The sequence below is a fragment of the Coptis chinensis genome, chromosome 6, assembly GCF_015680905.1.
Source record: "Coptis chinensis isolate HL-2020 chromosome 6, ASM1568090v1, whole genome shotgun sequence".
Classification (NCBI taxonomy): Eukaryota; Viridiplantae; Streptophyta; class Magnoliopsida; order Ranunculales; family Ranunculaceae; genus Coptis; species Coptis chinensis.
Window position 1 is genome coordinate 99,563,231 of NC_141461.1, and position 22,033 is coordinate 99,585,263.

General features: G+C 37.6%; 1 protein-coding gene and 4 pseudogenes across 15 annotated transcripts; 4 read left to right on the forward strand and 1 right to left on the reverse strand.

The window, feature by feature from the left end:
- The first annotated feature begins 734 nt into the window (after positions 1-734).
- On the forward strand, positions 735-3,759 carry LOC147496089 (metal tolerance protein A2 pseudogene; annotated as a pseudogene).
- A 4,574-nt stretch (positions 3,760-8,333) lies between these two features.
- On the forward strand, positions 8,334-8,825 carry LOC147496090 (nascent polypeptide-associated complex subunit alpha-like protein pseudogene; annotated as a pseudogene).
- Positions 8,826-12,864: 4,039 nt separating this feature from the next.
- LOC147496091 (octanoyltransferase LIP2, mitochondrial pseudogene) lies at positions 12,865-15,856 on the forward strand (annotated as a pseudogene). Of its 12 annotated transcripts, XR_015197968.1 has the most exons (5): positions 12,865-13,090; positions 13,214-13,541; positions 14,512-14,566; positions 14,680-14,856; positions 14,940-15,856. The product of XR_015197968.1 is annotated as an octanoyltransferase LIP2, mitochondrial pseudogene, transcript variant X11 (transcript). The 12 variants fall into 12 exon arrangements; XR_015197969.1 differs by lacking the exon at positions 14,512-14,566 and having other exon boundaries at positions 12,891-13,090; positions 13,214-13,492; positions 14,728-14,856; XR_015197959.1 differs by lacking the exon at positions 14,512-14,566 and having other exon boundaries at positions 12,954-13,090; positions 14,728-14,856.
- A 781-nt stretch (positions 15,857-16,637) lies between these two features.
- Positions 16,638-17,748, forward strand: LOC147496092 (DExH-box ATP-dependent RNA helicase DExH10-like). 2 transcript variants are annotated; one of them, XM_086568256.1, is made up of 3 exons: positions 16,638-16,961; positions 17,057-17,216; positions 17,333-17,748. In XM_086568256.1, exons 1-3 carry the CDS (start codon positions 16,909-16,911, stop codon positions 17,471-17,473), a joined length of 354 nt encoding a protein of 117 aa, XP_086424382.1. In that variant the 5' UTR covers positions 16,638-16,908; the 3' UTR covers positions 17,474-17,748. The 2 variants fall into 2 exon arrangements, with proteins under 2 accessions (XP_086424382.1, XP_086424383.1); XM_086568257.1 differs by having other exon boundaries at positions 16,657-16,961; positions 17,068-17,216.
- Positions 17,749-20,783: 3,035 nt separating this feature from the next.
- On the reverse strand, positions 20,784-21,789 carry LOC147496093 (octanoyltransferase LIP2, mitochondrial pseudogene; annotated as a pseudogene). Its single transcript, XR_015199539.1, has 2 exons — positions 21,659-21,789; positions 20,784-21,575 (listed from the first exon to the last, which is right to left on the reverse strand). The product of XR_015199539.1 is annotated as an octanoyltransferase LIP2, mitochondrial pseudogene (transcript).
- Positions 21,790-22,033: the final 244 nt, after the last annotated feature.

The window sequence follows — 22,033 nt, forward strand, 5'->3', positions numbered from 1 at the left end:
TCCCTAGCAAAGTCTTTTCCATCTTGATGCCATTGTCAGCACAGTACTTCTTAAAACCTGAATCCTCATACTCTCCACCGTTGTCGGATCTCAGCTTCTTTACTTTCAAGCTTGTCTCATTCTCAACCATGGCCTTCCAAGTCTTGAACACTTCAAATACTTCTGACTTATGTCTCAAGAAATAGACCCACACCTTCCTAGTATGGTCATCAATGAAAGTCACAAAATATAACTTTCCGCTAAGTGAAGAGATATTAGGCGGGTCCCCGGACATCTCAGATGAATCAACTCGAAGCCTTCTAGCTTTGAGTCGACCCATTCTCTCGAAAACTCACCCGCTTCCGCTTTCCAAATATCGCGGTTCTCCACGAAGTCAATTTCGGTCGATTTGTAACTTTGGGAGTTTACCGGAAAGAGTGAAGGATTTTCATTCCTTTCTCACTCATGTGACCAAGTCTGTGGTGCCAAACATTCGATCCTCTTTGCCATGTACCACGATAATCGACTCACACCCATGTGTAGTCATGTAGAGAGTACCATCTTTCTTACCATTTGCAACAACCATTGAACCCTTCAAGACTTTCCAAGTGTTACTGGTGAAGACTGTAACAAATCCTTCACTTGCCAATTGCCCCACAGAAATCAAATTTTTCCTCAAATCCGGAACGTGTCTGACTTCCCTCAATAACCATGACGAGCCATTCATCTTGACATGCACGTCACCCTTGCCGACAATGTCACAAGGTTGGTCATCGCCGAGAAAGACCGTTCCAAAGTCACCTTCGGCGTAGTTCTCAAAGAACTCTCGATTTGAGGTCACATGGAATGATGTGCCTAATCTAGAACCCAAGACTCCTTATTGTTCTCCATCGAACATATCAGGGCATCATCTTCCACTTCAACTACATTAGCTTCTTGATTCTTTTGTAGTTGTCATTCCTTGGTGCTTGGCATCGGTTACTATAGTGGCAAGGCAAACCACAATTGTAACATATAATGATAATATCATCTCTAGGCTCATTGCTAGGGGCATGAGAGTTCATTCTCCCCTTCTATTTCTCGGTCTACCACGACCCTTGTGCATGTGCATCCGCCGCTCTCGATTTTCAAAGCCGAACCCGATGTCGAGTCCCCATCCGAACTCCTTCGAATTTCCTCCGCTAGTATCATACTAACCACATCGTCAAATTTCAACTTATTCATTCCCGCCGAGCCACTAATAGCCGCAACCGTAGCCTTCCAACTTGGAGGCATTTGTCCTATTATCGCCAACGCTCTCACTTCATCACTAAATGTAATCTCAACCGACTCCAATTGGTCTTTCGTTTGGTTGAATTAATTTAAGTGGTCCTTGAAGGAATCATTCTCCGACATTCTCATGGAGAAGAGCTTGGTAATCAAATAGACTTTGTTCACGGCCGAAGGTTGCTCATACATGCACGTTAGTGCCTTCATGAGAGACGTCGTCGTCTTCTCATTTTTAATATTGAAGGCCACAGACTTCGAGAGACTCAATCGGATTGACGTCAATGCTTTTCTATCTAGCAAATCCCATTCACTTTGCTCGCAACTCGCTGGCTTCTCTCCCATCAAAGGTTCATACAAATCCTTTTGATAGAGTATGTCCTCAATTTGCATCCTCCAATAGCCGAAGTTTGTACCATCAAACTTCTCTATTTTGTAGCTTTCTTTGTCGGTCGTCATGACTCCCACTGAACCAAAACAATGGTGGAGACTCTCTCAGAGGAATTTCTTCAAACACCTAGCTCTCAATGCTAAAGGTGGAGTCTTTCCTTACACACCTTGTTCCAATGATTCAAAACCGTGCTCTGATACCACTTGTTGGGAGATTTCACTAGAAAGTCACACCTCAATCTAGCTACTTTCAATCCCAAATGATTTCAACTTGGAGATCACACCAAGGAAATCACCCACCCAAGACTTTGGTAGTTATCACAACAAACTCAAACAAGCAAAGCCACTAATTTATCATCACCCATAACAAGCAAACAATAAATAAGGAAGTAAATATGCAAAGAGACACAAAGATTTAGGTGGTTCGGTAAATGTTACCTACATCCACACAAGAGCCGAGTTTCCTTTATAGCAAAGATTGGAGAGTTTACAAGAGATATCAAGAATCAAGAACAAGAGGCCTCACTCAAACCCTAGCTCAATAGAGCTCCCACAATACCCAAGAAATGAATCTCTCAAAAGTTATCTCAACTCTAACCATAAGTTTCTTTATATAGGTGGGGAGAAAATTTCATGAGAAAGTGGATTTGGTTATTGAAATTTCGACAAACTGTCAAAATTTCATAATATTTCGTCAAGGCAATTTCGGTCGGCTCACCCGGCCATCCAAACTTCTCAAGGTTGGTCACATCAAACCCGACTTCAAATTCAAAAAGGAAGAAATGTGCATGAATCTCGGTTGGTTCTCTTGGGCCGTCCAAACTTCTTAAAGTTGGTCGATCGGTGACCGAATCGATGCAGGAGAAAAAACTACACAAAAGTGGGGACGATCTTGGCGGGCCGTCCAAGAGTGAAAACCCGGCTTAATCCAGCCATCTATGTTTCACAACTGTTAGTTCCTCACTACCATCACCGAGCAAAGCTCGAAGGTTCCACAAACCCAACATATGGGTGTAGAAGTTGTTGGTGGCATCAAAGCGAACAGTCTCGCTATTTTAACTGATCGGCACATCTTCTTTCAGACGTAGCTGCATTTGCCATCTCTTTGTTCTCTTTGTGGGCATCAGGTTGGGAGGCAACTCCACGTCAATCTTATGGCTTCTTCAGGATCGAGATCCTTGGTGCATTAGTTTCCATTCAAATGATATGGCTTCTAGCTGGTATAATAGTCTATGAAGCCATTGTTAGACTTATTAATGGAAGTGGTGAAGTTCAGGGTTTTCTGATGTTTGCTGTTGCTACGTTTGGTTTGGTGGTTAATATTGTCATGGCTGTCTTGTTGGGCCATGACCACGGTCACAGTAATGCTGGGCATGACCACAGTCACAACCATGATAGTCATGATCACAGTCACAGCCATGGCGATGGAGTAGTTACGAAGACTCGTTTCAAAAATGATATTGACCACACAGAACCTTTGCTTGATTCTTCTGAAGATGCACAAACCAAACAGGTTACAACCAAGGAAAAGAAGCAATGGAATATCAATGTACAGGGGGCTTATCTTCATGTTCTTGGAGACTCCATCCAGAGCATTGGTGTGTGTGATGATTGGTGGAGCAGTCATATGGTACAAACCAGAATGGAAAATTATTGATCTGATATGCACCCTCATTTTTTCTGTGATTGTGCTGGGTACAACAATTAGGATGCTGCGGAACATACTTGAGGCTTAATGGAGAGTACACCAAACGAGATTGACGTGACAAGAATTGAGAAAGGCCTTTGTGAGATGCATGAGGTGATGGCCATTCATGAGCTGCACATCTGGGCCATAATTGTAGGAAAGATCTTATTGGCTTGCCATGTGAAGATCAAGCCAGATGCGGATGCTGATGTTGTGCTGGACAAAATGGTGGACTACCTCAATAGGGAGTATAATATCAGTCACGTTACCATACAGATACAACGCGAGTAGGATTTTATTTTGAGTTCTGCAATTCAGAAATGCGTCACGTACTAGAAGATCATTCAACTCTTGCATGGGATGTGCTTCTCAAGCACATAAATTGAAGACAACTTATTTTATATTGTATCCGTTTTCATTATTTTCTCGGCCAACTAAACAAGTACATATATTTAGTAGTGGTAGCTAATTTTTTTTGCAAATTAGACGTTTGGCTGTTGTGTATCTCAAACCAAAATCAACAATTTGTTGTAAAGGCACGAGTGAAAATAATTAAATGAATGAGTTTGGTGAGCTGCACTGATTTTAATAAGGAAAAAATAATTTGTACTCCCTCTCATTCTAATTCTAAACCCAAAATTTAAATTTCTAAAACCCCCTCATTTTGTTTGCTTCTCTTTCTAGCTACAGATAGGTTTTGTTCTAAAAACATTTGGCCAAATTATATTGCATTTTGATTCTGATTCTGATTTGATGTTTTATTTTGTGACTGAGTTGAATTTTTAATGTTGTTACTTTGTAGGCAATGAAGGATCGTCTCCTTGCCAAGAAAGTATTGGTAGTGAACTCAAGGCTGAGGTCAGTGATGGTCTATATTATAGTTTCTGTTAAGTTTGCTAGACTGTGTGTGGTTGAATCTTGATGATCGAGGATAAAACATACTTAAGAACTAGTCTCACTTCATTTACAAGGTGCTAATTAAATCATACTATTCACTCCTAGAAGCATTAGGGTAGCTGTGTTTTTGGTCTGATGGTGATGCTATATACCGCAATTTTCTAGACAGTCACCACTAAGGATTTTTTGCTTCATTATTGTCACAATACATATTGCCTGAAATTGGGAATGTTATATATTTGTTGGATGGTGGAGTGACACCGCTTTAGTTGGTTGTTTAATCGTTTGGCCTGCATGTTCAGCTGTGTGCTGTGGTAGAATCAATGTTTGATTAGTTACACACTGATTCAAAGTGTGAGAATAGGTCTAATTTTGTTTTTGCTAATTAGCTAAGTCAGCATTCTCAAACTAGTGTCTTCTAATCGCTTTTCTTGTAAATTCTGTCTATTAAATTTTAATGGGACCTGATAAAAATGTTTTACCAAATTTTCACAGGCCAAGTTCCTCAAATCTTGTGGTGCACTTTTGGAAACTCCCGTTGAGATCCGGAAAGCATCAGGGAGAGTGAAGGCTGTGCTACCTCATAATGAAGGCTCAGCAAATACCAAGTTTCATTCATGGCTTCCAACCACATCAATCGAGAACCTACACTTGGAAGGACAACAAAATCAGTTTCTTGTTACCCCTGTTAAAGTTAGTGATAGTCAGGGAAAGGAGTCAGGGTCTCCCGGCCAGGAACATACTACTAGTACCTTCATAGCTAGCCCCTACGAGAAAGAGGAGCTTTAAACCAACATGTCCAAATGATAACTGTTTTGTGTGTATTCCTTTCTCTTTTCTCTTAACAAAAAGAAAACCAATTTCATTATTAGGCCTCTATTATCATCTCTTATTCAGGGTTTTTTGGTAGCATAGTTTGAACAGTGTGTCTATCAAGAATAGTCTGTGAATGTACTTATTGACTCTAGGGCAGTCCAAACTATTGGGTCATTCATGGCACATTCAATGAATACTCATTTATCACATGATATCACAAGTCATAATATCTCATTACCAAATCCTAAGGCGTGGAGAGTTCTAAAGATGTGGGTGACATATTAAAACATTATTATCACTTATAATTATACTAACATTACTCATGTCAAAACATACCACACATGCAGAGAGTCATTTTCGCGCGTCAAGGCAAATCAAACACTTAAATATCATTGAATGTAAACAGATTTATAATCAAACAAATACAATTTACATAACCACACTCATATACACAATATCATAAACAAATAGTTCATTAGCCCAAATTCAAATCTACACACACTAATGTCCAAAACAGATCCACATATACTAAAGTCTATATTCATATACAATTTTTATCTCACACACATATATTTATGTAGTTTCAAAACAACAGTAATTTCTAACACAACCACATAGTTATCACACAAACTAATATATATATATATATATATAGTGTAGTGTAGTGTAGTGGCTGCACTTTTGCTCAAAGCTGCCTACGTATCCAAATCTTTCAAGATTGGAATCAAGCCTTCGTAGTTCTTACCAGCCACATAGTCAATGCTATAGTTTTTCCTACATTCATCCAAATGACATGTAACTTAAATATTTAGAAACTAGGGTATGTAGACATACTTTTTCATGTAGAACTCGAAGGCCCAACCTCAGCCCATCTAGAAGAAAACTTAAGTTGAAAACGGTAAAAATCCTAATTTTTCAGCAAACTAGATTTCTGACGGACTATCTTCCGAATGACACAACTCTTTCCACAGGTGTCTAAATGCATCGAGGCTTTTTGCGTTGAAAAGCTCACACACATAACTTAATTTCTTATGTTTTACAAAAAAAACCCAATCTCATTCTAAATATGCCAAAACTAGGCTTGAACACAGTGCGAAGAAACTGATTTCTGACGCACTATTTTCTGCCAGTCAAACGTCCAAACACCAAAATAAATTCCACGGGCCTCGGAATGCAATGAGGCCAATTGGAATAGAAAGCAAACTTCCAAATCTTCTTCTTTTATGTTTTATAAGAATTCTAACTCTCACCCTAACTATTTTAAAACTAGACTTGAACACAGTGCAAAGAAACTGATTTCTGACGCACTGTTTTCTGTCAACCGAACTTCCAGATATTATATCTATCTCTACAGACCTCGGAATGCTTCGAGGCCAATTGGGTTGGAAAGAAGACTCAGAAAACTCATTTTTTTATGTTTTGGTGAGAGTTTTAATCTGACCCTAACTATGTGAAAACTCGATTCCAAACCAGGCACAGACTGGATTTCTGCAGTCAACAAATTCTGACATGCTAACTTCCGAACACCGTAACCATCTACAAACCTCGGAATGCAACGAGGTCAATTGGGTTGGAAAGCAGACTTTCAGACCTTACTTTTTCATGTTTAGAGGAAAATCTAACTTAAACTCGAAGTATAAGAAAATCAGCTCCAAAACAGGACATAAGTATAAGTGTTCTAGTTTTTAGTTTCATGAAAGCAACATATGTATGAACCCCAACAATTAAACCCACTAAGCAATATTCATTGATTCAAATACCATCTCCACCTCAGGAATAGTAATATTAAGATCGAACTTCTCTACACTCGTATTTTTATCTCATAATTTAATGGAGAAATAATCGTCCAAGCCATTGTAGCCCACGTTTAAGGCTCTTAAGGTAATATCTCCTTCAGAATGAGTACGAGAATGATGGGGGTGGGCATTCGAAGAGTTGGACATGAGTACAAAAGGTTGCATACACTTTTAAGTCCGATCAAATCCTTCACAGGAGTTCTAGCTCAGTAATCTAAAACCATTATTGCACAGTGGGCGAAAATGCTCCTAAGGGTTTTCAGCGCGCCACGTCAGCACAATTTTTAAGTGGGTACACATAATTAATTAAAAGTCAGGACAGTAGTTTAATTATTTGCGAGTCGGTCCCTACTACAAAATAGATCAGACGTTGGATTTGCTAGATATTAGATAGATATTCTCGAGATACATATAATAATAACAAAACAATTACACGCCCAATCTTTAAACCAATTTGTGATCACTGCAAATCATTCAGACACAAGATTTGAATCTAAAAAAAAACTTCAACTTCAATTAGGAATCCTAAAAACCCATAACACCTTCAACTACTATTAACCAAAATAAATAAAACACCCAATTTCTCCTCTAGATCTAGCTTCATCTTCTCTAACCTGCAAATACCTTCACCAAATCTCCAAACAAATCACAATCTCAAGATCATTAGACGCCTCTCGAAACTTAGAAACCCACCCAATACCATTCATGAATAATACACCTGATTCTGATTCTGATTCTGAGTCTTATTCTTATTTTGTTTACACCCCGTGTCAAATACTTCAACTTTCTAACCCATCTCAACAATGGGGCTGTTTCAATTATTGAAAATGCTGCATTTGTTCATGGGGAACCATCTCAAGATGATAATAAAGGTCCTCCACGGGTTGATTCCGAAGCTATAATCCTTCATGAGAAAGTGACTAAGACAATTATCAAGGAAGGTCGTGGCGAGAACCCATCCAAGTATTCCACATGCTTTTGTAAGTATATTATATTTATTTCGAATTCTACAGATCAAACTGTTATATATACGGAATTGCATAACATGGGCTATATGAAGATCACATCCGATGTGATAGTGCACTATAGAGCCTAGACGGAAAGCACGCAGCACAAGTTTGAAGATACATGGCAGGAACAGAGACCAATAAAGATGGTTAGGTAATTGTGGTTAAAGTATCAGTGTCTACTGTGGCCTTCATTTTAAGGAAATGTTGGCTAGACTGTGTTTTGAGATGGATTCTCAGTTAAATTCCTTTCATAACAGTAGCATTCTCCACTGACTCATGGATTATGGCATAAATTTAAATCGTGAATATAGATGTATTTTTCGTCATTTATCTAAATTTACCAAATTGTTTGAAGACATTATGGTTTATTATGGTTTGTGATGAGGTGATAAAACTTTCTTTGAAACTTTACAATGCACTGTATGCAGGACATGGAGATGGCAGTGGTAGATCAAAGCAGAAGCGAGGAGGCCGAAAAAAAGTCGCAAGGCAATGTTGAAACTTGGAATGAAAGCCATCCCCCTGCGAGGCAGCGTCACACGATCAAGAAGAGCAAGAATGTTGGTCACATGCCTTTAGCTTAAGCTTTTGAAAAAATGTTATCCGTCATGCGAGTGAATTTTGGATTTTATTTTTTATTAATGCTTTCCTAAATGATTTTTCACATTGCTGTCTCAGATTTTGTTTGTCATCTCAAAACCAGACGTATTTAAGAGCCCAACATCAGATACCTATGTCATATTTGGGGAGGCAAAGATTGAGGATTTGAGCTCACAACTGCAGACCCATGCTGCGGAGCAGTTGGCTGCGGAGCAGTTCAAGGCTCCTGATCTCACTCATGTTATCTCCAAACCAGAGTCATCAGCCATGGCTCAGAACGATGAAGATGTGGATGAGACAGGGGTAGAGCCAAAAGACAGAATTAGTGATGATGCAGGCTGGTGTGTCAAGATCAAAGGCAGTGAAGGCGTTCAAGGCTACTGATGGTGATATTGTTTCTGCCATCATGGAGCTAACGAACTAAGAGAGCCTTTTTGGAGCATATTCTCACGGTTGAGACAAGTATAAGGTTTTTATATTTGTTTGGCTTATATATATGTTTTTTTTCAGCTTTTTTTTTCGGTTACTTATTTTTATGAAGCCCGGCTGTTTTGACAAAGTTAGCTTAAAAGCAACTTTTGCTTGCATAATTATATGTATCTTTACTAAATTACTATTATAGATTGTAAACTTATGGGGGCTTTCATTACCACTTGCAGACTGACTTCAATTGCCACCGCTGGAACCCGATGGGGTGTAGTTATGTCTCGGAATGCAGGCTTTAGTGAACAGGTTAACTTCCAATCTTATTCATAACACATACTTTGTATTTTACATATTCTGAACTTTCTATGCAGATCATGAATATTTCAATGTTGGAATATTTAAAGAAAGATCTATGATGTTTAATTATTAGCTTCTATTTTGCAGTCTTGAATTCAAAATTAGTTGTGATGTTTTTTAAGTTGTGCGTACAAGATTTTGTAACCTATTTGGGGCTTCTTAGTTTTTTTTTATAACAATAACACTTTTCAGCTTTAATCATTTAAAACTATTCTTGGGCTTACTTTCAGCAGAAAAAAAGCTTTACCAAACATGTCATAATCAGAATCGGGATGGTCCATTTAAAATATTCTCATCCACTTTTTTTCTGTTTTGCAGCTCAACACTTAGGTATTTAGTTGGTTGATGCTCTATAACGCACTACAATGAAACCCATTGATAAAGCGAGAATTACGCAAAAAATCTATTGGCATTCTTTTACATGTGTTTTGTTTACTCCATTGGAGAGTAAATTCTATGTAAACATTTGATTCTGCCATTTAGAGTTGTTCACAATTAGGGTTAGTATGTTCATAATAGCCAACTAAGTCGTACAGATTTATTAGGAGAAGTGCACTATCGCGGTTGCATTAAGGTTCGAAGATGTCTAGACACAAAACTTTCATGAAATGGACTGCTGCTTTGTAACTTATTGCTATTCCTTTAAAACATTGTTCTCAGACATTCATTGTTTTTCTTTGTTCGTGGCGTAGAAAAAATCAGATGACAGGATTGGCAATAGCCATTTGTTGCATGAAGTCCGGTGAATGTGCTTTCTTTGCATGTGGGTTGGTGCTGCTATGAAGTTGTTAACGCCATGCTCTGCACTACCCATCATTTTTCATATACAATTTTTTATTAATATATTCTTAGTATTGGTTTTGTTTGATGTAGAGGATATATTTTTTTACTGAGTTTTTTGAAGAAGAAATAGTACGACAACGTATCATCTACAAATCGACAAATGAATGAATGGAGGAGGTTCTTTGTGGAAAAATTTGACTCGATCGACCAACTAATTATCAATGGAAGTTATCAATGTGAGGTTTGTTTATTGTTGTAAGATTCCATATTCTAATATCACAATTATGAAAGATATTGACACCGCACAAACATAACAACATTTAAGACTTATGACATTGAATTGCTTCATAAAGAAGTACAACCGAGTAAATGTTTCCACAAAAGTTATTCTGTTTGTGTATCTTTGCTATGCCGCATACCATTGGTCACGGCGCTAAGCACTCTGAATGATCGGCTACTATGACAAACAATCATTGGTCTGCGATTCTAAGTACTTTGCTATGATCAGCTAGTAAGTAATGAGGGAAATAAGGAAGATGTCAATGATTGTCTCAAATCCTTGAAAACGCCAAGAATATGAATTAAAGTTGTTGAAGCTTCAAATTTTGGAAGGTAATGATTCACCGTGTTTCTTGGAACATAAAAAAATCCCAGATGAAATGAAGGTTCAATTAGATATAGTGTTAAACAAATGACATAAAACTATCAAATGATTACATTTGTTGCCTCTTTAAGAAAGTGAGCTTTAGTAGTAACATTTTATACCTCTTTACGGAATACTATTTTTATATCATTGCTGAAGTCAAGTTTCAATGCAGAGCTTTCCCCGTTGCTCTAAGGCAATGACTGAGATTGGATCACAGAATGAAAAGAACTTTGCAAGTCCTATTCCAGAAATATAGTGAACGTCGAAAGGAGCAAAGAAATTTGGTTTGTCCTCTTGCATCGAAATGGACATTAGTTAAAGTTGACAACACGGTGGTGAAGAGAGCAATGGTTCACCACCCGCATTCATTCCATGTCTATATTGTTTTTTTTTTCTTATTATTGTTATATTTATTTTGTGGTTGAATTTCTTATATGAAATAAGGAATGCTATTATTCAGAATGAACTTCCATAACTTACGATGATTTACATAGTATCCGTGTATCTTATATATGTGAACTTACATTTATGTTTGTATTAGTTGTAACAATATGTTATATTAATGTTGTGGAACAAAAGAAATTAACTTAATTATGCCTATGCATTGGTGGCCTTACCCGGTTGAGTAGGTAATTGGTAGAAACTGGGTGAGATCAATCGAGGCTGGTTGTTGACACTCCCATGGTTACAACCGCTTGCACTTCCCCAAAGGCAAAAAGTACAACTCTTAGGACGCTACTTAGGACGCTACTGACACACTTTTTCTTCCTTTTTTAAGCTATAAAGGTTCCCTAATGATCTATCATTCCAGTTTTTTACATCCCATGTCGCCAAAATGGACTAAGACAGTTAAGTATAGTTGACTCTAATAATTATATAAAAATTAAGCTCAAAATACAGGTAAACCCAAATGTTTAAAGCATACAATGAAACAATCCCGGCATCGCCGGGTGAAATGCTAGTATTTCTAATATTATATCTTCAAAAAAATATAAACTCATTTGGCCTTCTAACAAGTTTGATCATATTTCTGTTAAGCTTGCATATAAATTTCTCACAAATCAATTTGATCCCCCATCAAGTTCGTCTTTCAATCCTCTCACTATTAAAAAAACTCGGGAGATTAAGGTTAGATGCTGCTTCTCAGCTGTTTATTTGGAAAATCTATTCTAATGGGTTACCAACTGGTGATATTCTTTACAAGCACAAGTTTGGGGGTGACATCTCCTGTGGTTTTTGTTAGAATTGTGTGGAAACTGCTCATCATTTATTCTTCTCTTGTGATTAGGTTAAGAGATTATGGTATGTTTCGGAAGCTATGTTGGTTGTTAATATGCATCCTGACTGGAATGTTTTGGATTGGCTTAATGAATTCATTGGTTGGTGTAGGGTGAAGAATGAGGATGTAAATTGCAGAGGATATTATTGTCTTTTGCTTCTATATGATACCTGGTCTAGAAGGAATAAAGCTAGAATGGAATTGGTCTTTGTAGATGTCAGAAGCCTTTTATATCATACTGAAGCATCAAGATTGAGATGCTTTGATGCCTTCTTTCCCAGAGATGACCCCAAATTCTCTGATGTGTTGCCTCAGAATACTATTAGATCTTGGTGTCCTCTTGATGCACCTTGGACTAAAATTAATTTTGATGTTGGCTTTGACAGGTCTAATGGTAAGGCAGCAGCTGGAGTTATTTGTAGAAATGCAGCTGGCTTGATTCTAGGAACAGCTTTTAGGAGATTCTATGCGATGGATGTGGAACAAGCTGAAACAATAGGATCTGAAGTAGTTGCTCTTTTGGCTCTTAATCTGAAGCTTTCTTCTATCATCTTTGAGAGAGATTCCTCTTATATTATTTCTAGTTTTTAGGGTTGTAATATGTCCTCTGTTAGCTAGAACATTTCGTCTATTGTCTGTTTTGTTAAATCTTTAACTAAGAGCCTTCAGGGCTGCTCTTTTGTATGGGTCAATAGAGCAAGGAATGGGTTGGCACATGGACTTGCATCTTGGGCCCTCAAGCAAGTTCCAGGGAGTCAGCCCCCTTTGTGTCTTGAGTCTGTAAAGTCTGTTTTGGCTCTTTGATCTATATATAAAGATGATGGGTTATCGAAAAAAAAATAAAAAATAAAGAAAGAAGGTAGTATATATATGTCAACATCATTCTGTTCTCTAGTAGGACCTAATTCTCATGTGCGTGTATCTGTCAGCATCTTTATTATTAAGACACAAATCACTTTTTTTCATTAGTACGGAAAAACAAAGATGACAAAATTGGGGGACCATACTTAAAAAGTAGGCCCGAAACTTTGTTGAAATTTGAGGCCATACTTAAAAGATTGCAATACACTCTCTCTCTCTCCCCGTGTTTTTTCTCTCGGATAACACACTTATTTTGATCAGATACGAGAGAGTGGGTCACCACCAATACTAAATGTGGTATGCATACTTTCTCTGTTTATCTTTTTCTAATATCTAGTGAGTGTTTGATGAAATGCTTGATAGAAGCTGTAAAGCGTATGATTTTAGTTAGACACACCTTAATACTATTCATTCTCACAGCTATCAGTGCCAATGGTAGATCTGCTGTCCAAATCCTCACGGTTCTTGCTATAAGTTCTTGGCTTCAGTTCCTGATGAGTATAGTGCATCCATGTTAACCAAATTAATATATGCAAAGAGTAATTCATTTGTTACTTCTCCTTCATAATTTCCTTCACCCAATCCTTCTGTTTGCTATTGCTATTGACACTGGGGGCATTCACACCATTGGAGCTCTTATAAGTTAAATTTGCAGTTGAGGCGGATTTCATTTATTATGATGCATAAGAAGATGATAATGTAAGACAATGATAATTGTGGGGAAGTAATCGTAAAAGCTTGAAATGGAGTAAGATATGATCTAAATTTAATAATTTGTTCATGATGAAGCTATTGCTTACAGTGATGAAGATAATATGTTTCTTTTGCTATTAAAGTCTTTAGCAGGGAATTTTTAGAAGGTCATAGTGAAGAGGAGACTTGCTCCCGTACATTTTTGGCTAACAGTATTAAGTGCGAATTTCTTTTTCTATAGATATTTAATGCAAATGTGAATGTGAATGTCAATGTCAAGCATGCGTGACATGCATATACATTCTGAAAACTCTTAGGCATATCAGCCGGATCAATTAGAGCCGATTAGTTCAGGTTCACTTCTATTTTGGACGAGTCAAACCAAGTCAAGACGCGGGTCAAAAAAATAGACAAAGTAAGGGAAAAAAAAAAAAAAAACCCCACCGACCTAGCTTCTCAATCTCCTCTCTTGCTCTCCACTGAAAATCTCTCCACCTCCATCAGCTACTTCCTTAAAAGCCAATTCCACTGCTAAAATTTATTTCTATTACCCACATGTCTACGCCCCACACCCTGCCCCTATACCAATAAGTTTTATTACTCCAATTACTTCTGCTACTGCTACTCCAGTTCGAGGAGAGGGACAACGAAGACGTGTTATCATCAGTATCCAGGAAACGCTATGAGGGTAACAATGGGAATCACTGGCAATAACAGTAATTTTTTCTTTGGTTGGAAATCTATATAGGAGGAAAAAAAAAAAGGTATAGAAAGAATGTAATTAGAGTGAATTCACGGCCATTTTTTAAACCGTTAAGTTTAAAAAATTCCGCTGAAATGAGTACACAAGAAAAACCTCCTCTTTGGAAATATATTACTGTTTTAATTTTGTGGATGTTTATTTTGAGTAATCATGAATTTTATGATACATATGAATTAGTTTATAAATTATAATGTTCAATTATTAAAATAAAATAAAATAATTATATTATTTAATTCCCGCGTCCTATTTTTTTGAGTTACAGCCGAGTCGCCGTGCATCCGCGTCCATGCAACATTGGTTAAAGTCCTTTTCATTTGGTATGGTGCCATAAAATTTTAAATTCGTAGTTCCATTTTTATTTGGTAGTGTTAGATCTTTTTCTCATTATGTTTATGATTTTCCAAGTTTTTATCTTGTATGTTCTATCTAGGAGACTTTGCAATTCCTAAGTCTTGATGAAGAATTTTTGTGGACTTAGGATCTTTGCTTCAGTCAGGCATCTATGATGTTTTATTTTATGCTGTGAGGGAGAGTTGGGATAAAGGTTGGAGACTTGAACAAGGAGTCTTGGTTTTCTGAAACAGTGTGATAACTGAAGCGTAAACTAGTAAGTTTTAGGGTTTTTGTTTTCACAGCCATGAACAATCATATGATGGAAATCTGATATCATTATCAATTGATGCTCTACAGGAAATGAGAATACCACGGAACCTCAACGTCTGGAAAATGGGGATGGTCAACTACTTGGATGCACTTAAGCTTCAGGAGAAGCTCGTCTCTGACAGAAAACTAGGAAAAATTCCTGACACCATCTTGTCCTTACAACATCCTCCTACATATACACTCGGAAAAAGGAGAACAGATCACAATTTACTTGTTCCCGAGGCTGACCTACGAACTATGGGAGCGGAGCTTCACTACACACAAAGAGGGGGAGACATAACATATCATGGTCCACATCAAGCAATCTTATACCCCATTATATCTCTCAAGGATAAGGGTTTAGGCGCTCGGAAGTATGTTGAAAACCTTGAGTCAATTATGATTGAATTGGCATCTCTTTATGGTGTGAGTGCCCTTGCTGGAATGAATAAGTGTGAGACAGGGGTATGGGTTGGAGACAGAAAGATTGGTGCAATCGGGGTTCGGATTTCTTCGGGGATCACTTCTCATGGAATGGCTTTTAACATTGATCCAGATCTGAACTACTTTAAGCACATTGTACCTTGTGGAATTGCTGATAAAGAAGTCACATCTCTAAAAAGAGAGACAAATATGGTTCTTCCAGCCGAAGAAGTGATTCAGGAGCAGCTGGTTTCTTGTTTTGCTAGATCGTTTGGTTATGATACTCTTGTGCAAAAGGAAAACGTAGCCATAGCGTTGGGAAAAGGAGGGGAATCAGATGAGAATTTGTGATGAATGTTTGGTCTCCCATCATTACTTGGAATGTTTGGTCTCCCATCATTACCCCACTTTATTGTTTGAAATTTGATTACTTGGAATGACACTTTTTGCGCTCTGTACTGATTCGACTTGTATATTATGGTTCACGGCATTTAAGACAAAAATTGTAATTATTAATAGGAAGTAGAACCGAAATATGCACATTGGTATGTCTTTTTATTTTGGGTAAATCAGTATCTTATTGATTAGGAGAGAAAAAGGTGAGGGGGAGACTCATGCATACAAGAAGAGGGAGCAGAAAATACGAAAAAAGAAAAGAAAAAGGCACTCAGTATCGTAATTTCTCTGTTCAACTGAATCCTGTTAAAATATCATGTAGCTGTAACTTTCAGTGAACGAGACATCCTCCTACTATGATAACCAAAATACAGTACTTACAATACCAGATATTGCTAGCTGCCTCAAAGAATTCCTTGCAGTGAATCCCTTTTCACTGGGGGAATCTTTTAGGCCGAAGGAGAAGGGTGTCAGTGTCATGACGATGTTGTAGCCAATAGCCACAGATCTATATTGCGTAAAAATTTCCTATTTTCATTCCAAATGCTTCAAGAAGTTGATCTCTAAGGGTTCTCCATATTTTTCTTTTTTCAATGTATAAAACCATCGAGAAGTGGGACGCGAATCTTGAGGCAATCTACAACTGATAGAAAAAGTCGTATCGAAGTGGATTCGACTTTCTTACAGATATAAATACCCCCATGTAGAAGTTTGAATTTTAAAATCAGAAGGTCTCTTCTAGACATTTGCTTTTTTACTATACTATTAGTTCAGCTGCTTTGTTTGTCAATTGGTAACTGATAGAGATAGAAGTCTCTCTTTGTCACGTGTGATTCTTTGTTTTAGATATAAATTTAGCATCATGCCATCATGTGAAATGTATGAAGGAAAAAATTGTCAGTCATGTATGAAAAAACTTCATTACTGTCAGTGTCACCTGAGGATTTGTTCATTGATTTTATATATCCTCTACCCATGTGATTTCTGCTTTGTTCTCGTGATTCACTCTTCTGATGAGATCTTTTACTCTTCCAATAGTAATTAAAGTTTTTCTTCTGTCTAAAAAAATAGAGTTGCGGTATTCATTGTGCAGCTTCAAAATTTCTGTGCGTGATGAACTAAAAAATCGTTCAGGGGTTTTGTAGAAGCTTGGCCATATTGATGCTGATGGTGTTGTCCAGTTAAAGGGCCGTGCCGCATGCTTGATAGACACAGGAGACGTACTTCTGGTTACGGAACTGATGTTCAATGGTGAGCTTATGAGTTATGACTCAACAGCTTCTTTTGTTGCTATTTCCTTCTTTCTTCAGTATTAACTATTCATCTGCCTTGCTAATTTGGGCAAGTATTTCTTTAGTTACGTTTAACGATCTTGATCCTCACCAAGTTGCAGCTCTAGCAAGTTGTTTCATTCCTGGAGATAGATCAAATGAGCAAATACATTTGAGAACTGAACTTGCAAAACCTCTCCAAGAACTTCAAGACAGTGCGAGGAGAATAGCAGAGGTGTGTGGATTGGTAAATTCTCTTAAAAAGGGTATACCTGATTGGTTCAATATGTTTCAGATACATGTTTATTTGTTAGATCTTACTAAAATTGCCTATCGTATGGTCTTTCTCAGTTGCGCTCTGCTGATCATGCTGTGGGGGAGCTTGATTTGGAGAGCAAATTTGCAGCGGGTAGCGAAAGCTTGTGGCGTGGTATTATGTTTGCCAACTCCGTGTACACACATGACTTTGCGTTGTCTGTGTTTCAACTGTAATGTCTGTTGTAAGCTGTTACGCAACAGTGATGTATATTCTTGAAGCAATATGTTTTCGCTTGATTAGCCGTCTTTTGATAAAATGCTAGAATGGTATCCATTTTTGAGTGACATGCTCAGAGAATTCATGTCCAAATTACAAGGTTATTTTTGTTAGACTGACCTGACCTTAGTAAGAGACCAAGTGTACGTGGCCCTGTGGGGTGTAAAGGCCGGACATTGCATGTAGGGGTTCTTCGAGAGCAGGAGTGGCTCGAATGCATGTAGGGTTCTTAGATGGACAGTTATATCGCAATATTTTTTTCCACATGTTTGAACTAGAGATGTATGAAGCTTTTGAGAATCCAGGAAGGACGAATAAATTCTCAAGAGACTAAAACTTTAAGTAAACTGCAGTAATCTGGGACCGACCAATGCAAGACTCGATTACAAAGCCGTAACTGGGAAGATGCAACTTTGGTGATCTATTTAATGAGAAGAAGTAATTTTACACCAATGAATCTGTTATGTAATTTGGCTTTGTAGTTTGACCATCTCTCACACTACTTAACTAAGTGATTTGGCATACGGAGTCCTGCAACTGCTTGTAGTTTGAGTGTTTGACCATCTGCTCGTAATTTGGCTCGAACTGGCTCGAACTTATATAATGTTTGCTGCAAGCATGCAAGTATTGGAAAATTAGCATCAAAATTCAGAATACAGTGACCATAAACAGAACATTGAGTTATTCTTAACTGATCAACAAAGCATATGCTTGCCCTGCGGCGTTGGTGTACGTTCTACCTATTGCATTGTTATTTCCAAAACGCCTCATTAGGCCATCTCCAATGGGGGGTGTAAACTGTATAGAGTGGAAATTTTACACCCCAAATATCAAAAAATTAAACTCTCTCCAATGGAGGTGCTATACCGTAGGTAATAGTGTATTAGCTAATAGAGAGGGTGGGGAATTCCCCCTCTCGCTATTAGTTAATAAAAATCCCGGGCGACACTTTCGAACCGACGCCCGAGTGAAATAATTTTCGACGCCACTTGGAGTAACGTCCCTTTCTAATTCTAAAGTAATTTTTTAACTCTGACGTCACTCCAAGTGACGTCCCAGTTTAAATTAAAGAGGGACGTCACTCCAAGTTTAAAATCTATTTTTTTTTACACTCTTCCATTGGAGAGTATAGAGTGTGGATATTTATAAGCTATACAATAATATACAATTAGAAGTGTAAAATCCTAATAGCACCTACATGGAGCCTAGGTGGAGGTGTAATTTTACACCCCCCATTGGAGATGCCCTTAGAATAGTAAATCATGAAAAGATGTTTTTACCCCTACTTTTTGTTGTTCGAAATTTAGAGTGTTAGATCTTTTGAAACTTAGATTAGATCGGACGGTTCAGGAGAGGTGTGAGATTAGAGTGTCACCCTAAGAGTGTCCTCTAAATTTGACCTTGAAACAAATGCAGACATCTATGTTCAATATTGTAGGGGTTCATATGAAGATCGTCAATGCAGAAATGTAAAATGTAAACAGATCTTTGAAGGATATAAGCAAAGTTACGTAAAGCATGTACTCCTCCAATTTTCTCTCTTTTGAATGGCGGTCCAAAGATCAATAATCTTCACGTCCAGATCCTTGCATAGCTCTACACAAGCTTCTGAATATCTCCCACAAAGCTCATTAGAGCGAATAAGTTCACTAAATACAGTACTGATTTCAGAAAAAGACATGTTAATTCAGATTGTTATTGCGGATAGAGAAAAAGAATGTTAAACAGGCATTGGAGCACCTTGTCGATTTACGGAACTGGTCCTCGTTGATAGGAGGGCAACTCAGAAAAATAATGCGTGTTTTGTCTGAGAGGCTCTGGATCGGAAAAGTTTGGGTTAGAATGTTTGCAATATACCATTTTCAGCTGGGACATCTAAAGATAAATTTCAAATTGGTTGAAGGATAACTCAGTGACTAAACATTTCAAGAGTGTGGGCACACCCTAGCGTCCAGTCATCCACCTAATTAGTAACGCAGATTCCTTTAAATGTAAAGACAGTAATTTGCAAGTGAAAAGCATACCGATGGGCTGCAATTTTCCTCAAGTTCTCAATGTATTCCGCAAATCTAACCACGGTAATTCTGGGGTGGAAAGCTTAAGGAACTGATTTATATTTGTAGATATGGGCATTTTGATTCAAGAGTCAGCAACAACTCAACAAGAGTCTGGTTTTTCTCCAATTTCGTTTTAGAGAGTGTTCACTTCATGTTTTATTTTTTGTTGACGAAGAGAATGGGAAAAACTAGAGTGAATTTCGGAGATCTTCAATGGTAAACTCGTTTTTTTTTGTTGTTGAGAAGGTGAGACGTAAAATACGTTTTTACTCCCACTTTATTATTTGAAATTTGGAGTGTTAGATTTTTGGAGACTTTATATTATATCGGACGGTTTAGGAGAGGTGTGAGATAGGGACGTCACAATAAGAGTGTCACTGTGTATATATACAAAGTATGACTATATGCTCTGTTTGGTTCGATGCAAACAAGTGCAAATGGCAAATGAGTGCAATTACATCGTAATGCATGACAAGAAATTGCAATGACAATTCACTTTACCTGTTTGGTTAGAGTAGTGCAAAAGTGCCCTATATTTTTTTCATCTTCATCACAAATACATAACTAAATAACCAGATGATTTTCTCTCCATAATTCCAAATTCTAAATACACTTTAAGATTAAAACAAATCTTTAAATACTGAACAGTTTATTTTCAGATCTCATCCATAAAAACTACCTAAAATATTTTTTTTTCTTCAATGTTTTATCTAATTTCGACAGAGATTCAACAAAATTAGTTGATTTGAGTTGGTTTAAATCTTCATAGATAGAAAAGAGGAGAAAAAGCAGATAAAAATCACTATTTTTTTTTTTCTTCTTGGTGGCGAATTCTACAAAAGAGGAGGAAGTTACCAAAAAATTTAAAGAGAGAGAGAAAGAAATTGCAAAATAGTTACGCTGTTTTTTGGCTGCAACAAGTTGTCTTCTAACCTATTTATACGGTGCACATGAGTGCAACTTATTTGCATAACTGCCACTCTGCATTAGTGGGCCAAACACCAGTAAATGGGTAGTTAGTGGGAAATGGGTGCAAATGCATCCCATTACAGTGAACCAAACAGAGCATATAGTGACACTCTTATTGTCACTGTGTGTATATATATAAGGTATGACTATAGTGACACTCTTATTGTGATGTCCCTATCTCACACCTCTCCTAAACCGTCCGATCTAATATAAAGTCTCAAAAGATCTAACACTCCAAATTTCAAACAATAAAGTGGGGTAATGATGGGAGACCAAACATTCCAAGTAATGATGAGAGACCAAACATTCGTCACAAATTCTCATCTGATTCCCCTTTTCCCAACGCTATGGCTACGTTTTCCTTTTGCACAAGAGTATCATAACCAAACGATCTAGCAAAACAAGAAACTAGCTGCTCCTGAATCACTTCTTCGGCTAGAAGAACCATATCTGTCTCTCTTTTTAGAGATGTGATTTCTTTATCAGCAATTCCACAAGGTACAATGTGCTTAAAATAGTTCAGATCTGGATCAATGTTAAAAGCCATTCCATGAGACGTGATCCCCGAAGAAATCTGAACCCCGATTGCACCGATATTTCTGTCTCCAACCCATACCCCTGTCTCACACTTATTCATTCCAGCAAGGGCACTCACACCATAAAGAGACGCGAATTCAATCATAATTGACTCAAGGTTTTCAACATACTTCCGAGCGCCTAAACCCTTATCCTTGAGAGATATAATGAGGTATAAGATTTCTTGATGTGGACCATGATATGTTATGTCTCCCCCTCTTTGTGTGTAGTGAAGCTCCGCTCCCATAGTTCGTAGGTCAGCCTCGGGAACAAGTAAATTGTGATCTGTTCTCCTTTTTTCGAGTGTATATGTAGGAAGATGTTGTAAGGACAAGATGGTGTCAGGAATTTTTCCTAGTTTTCTGTCAGAGACGAGCTTCTCCTGAAGCTTAAGTGCATCCAAGTAGTTGACCATCCCCATTTTCCAGACATTGAGGTTCCGTGGTATTCTCATTTCCTGTAGAGCATCAATTGATAGTGATATCAAATTTCCATCATATGATTGTTTATGGCTGTGAAAACAAAAACCCTAAAACTTACTAGTTTACGCTTCAGTTATCACACTGTTTCAGAAAACCAAGACTCCTCGTTCAAGTCTCCAACCTTTATCCCAACTCTCCCTCACAACATAAAATAAAACATCACAGATGCCTGACTGAAGCAAAGATCCTAAGTCCACAAAAATTCTTCATCGAGACTTAGGAATTGCAAAGTCTCCTAGATAGAACATACACGATAAAAACTTGGAAAATCATAAACATAATGAGAAAAAGATCTAACACTACCAAATAAAAATGGAACTACGAATTTAAACACATAATGAAAAGGACTTTAACTCGTCCAAAATAGAAGTGAACCTGAACTAATAGGGTGTTTTTGTAAAGATCTCTAATTGATCTGGTTGATATGCCAAAG

Bases quoted from the DNA above. Each gene is read 5' to 3' on its own strand.
- LOC147496092 (XM_086568256.1), top strand. From the start codon at position 16,909: ATGCTTGATAGACACAGGAGACGTACTTCTGGTTACGGAACTGATGTT. The intron at 16,962-17,056 runs GTGAGCTTATGA...AATTTGGGCAAG, and splicing joins TACGGAACTGATGTTCAATG to TATTTCTTTAGTTACGTTTA. The intron at 17,217-17,332 runs GTGTGTGGATTG...GGTCTTTCTCAG, and splicing joins GTGCGAGGAGAATAGCAGAG to TTGCGCTCTGCTGATCATGC.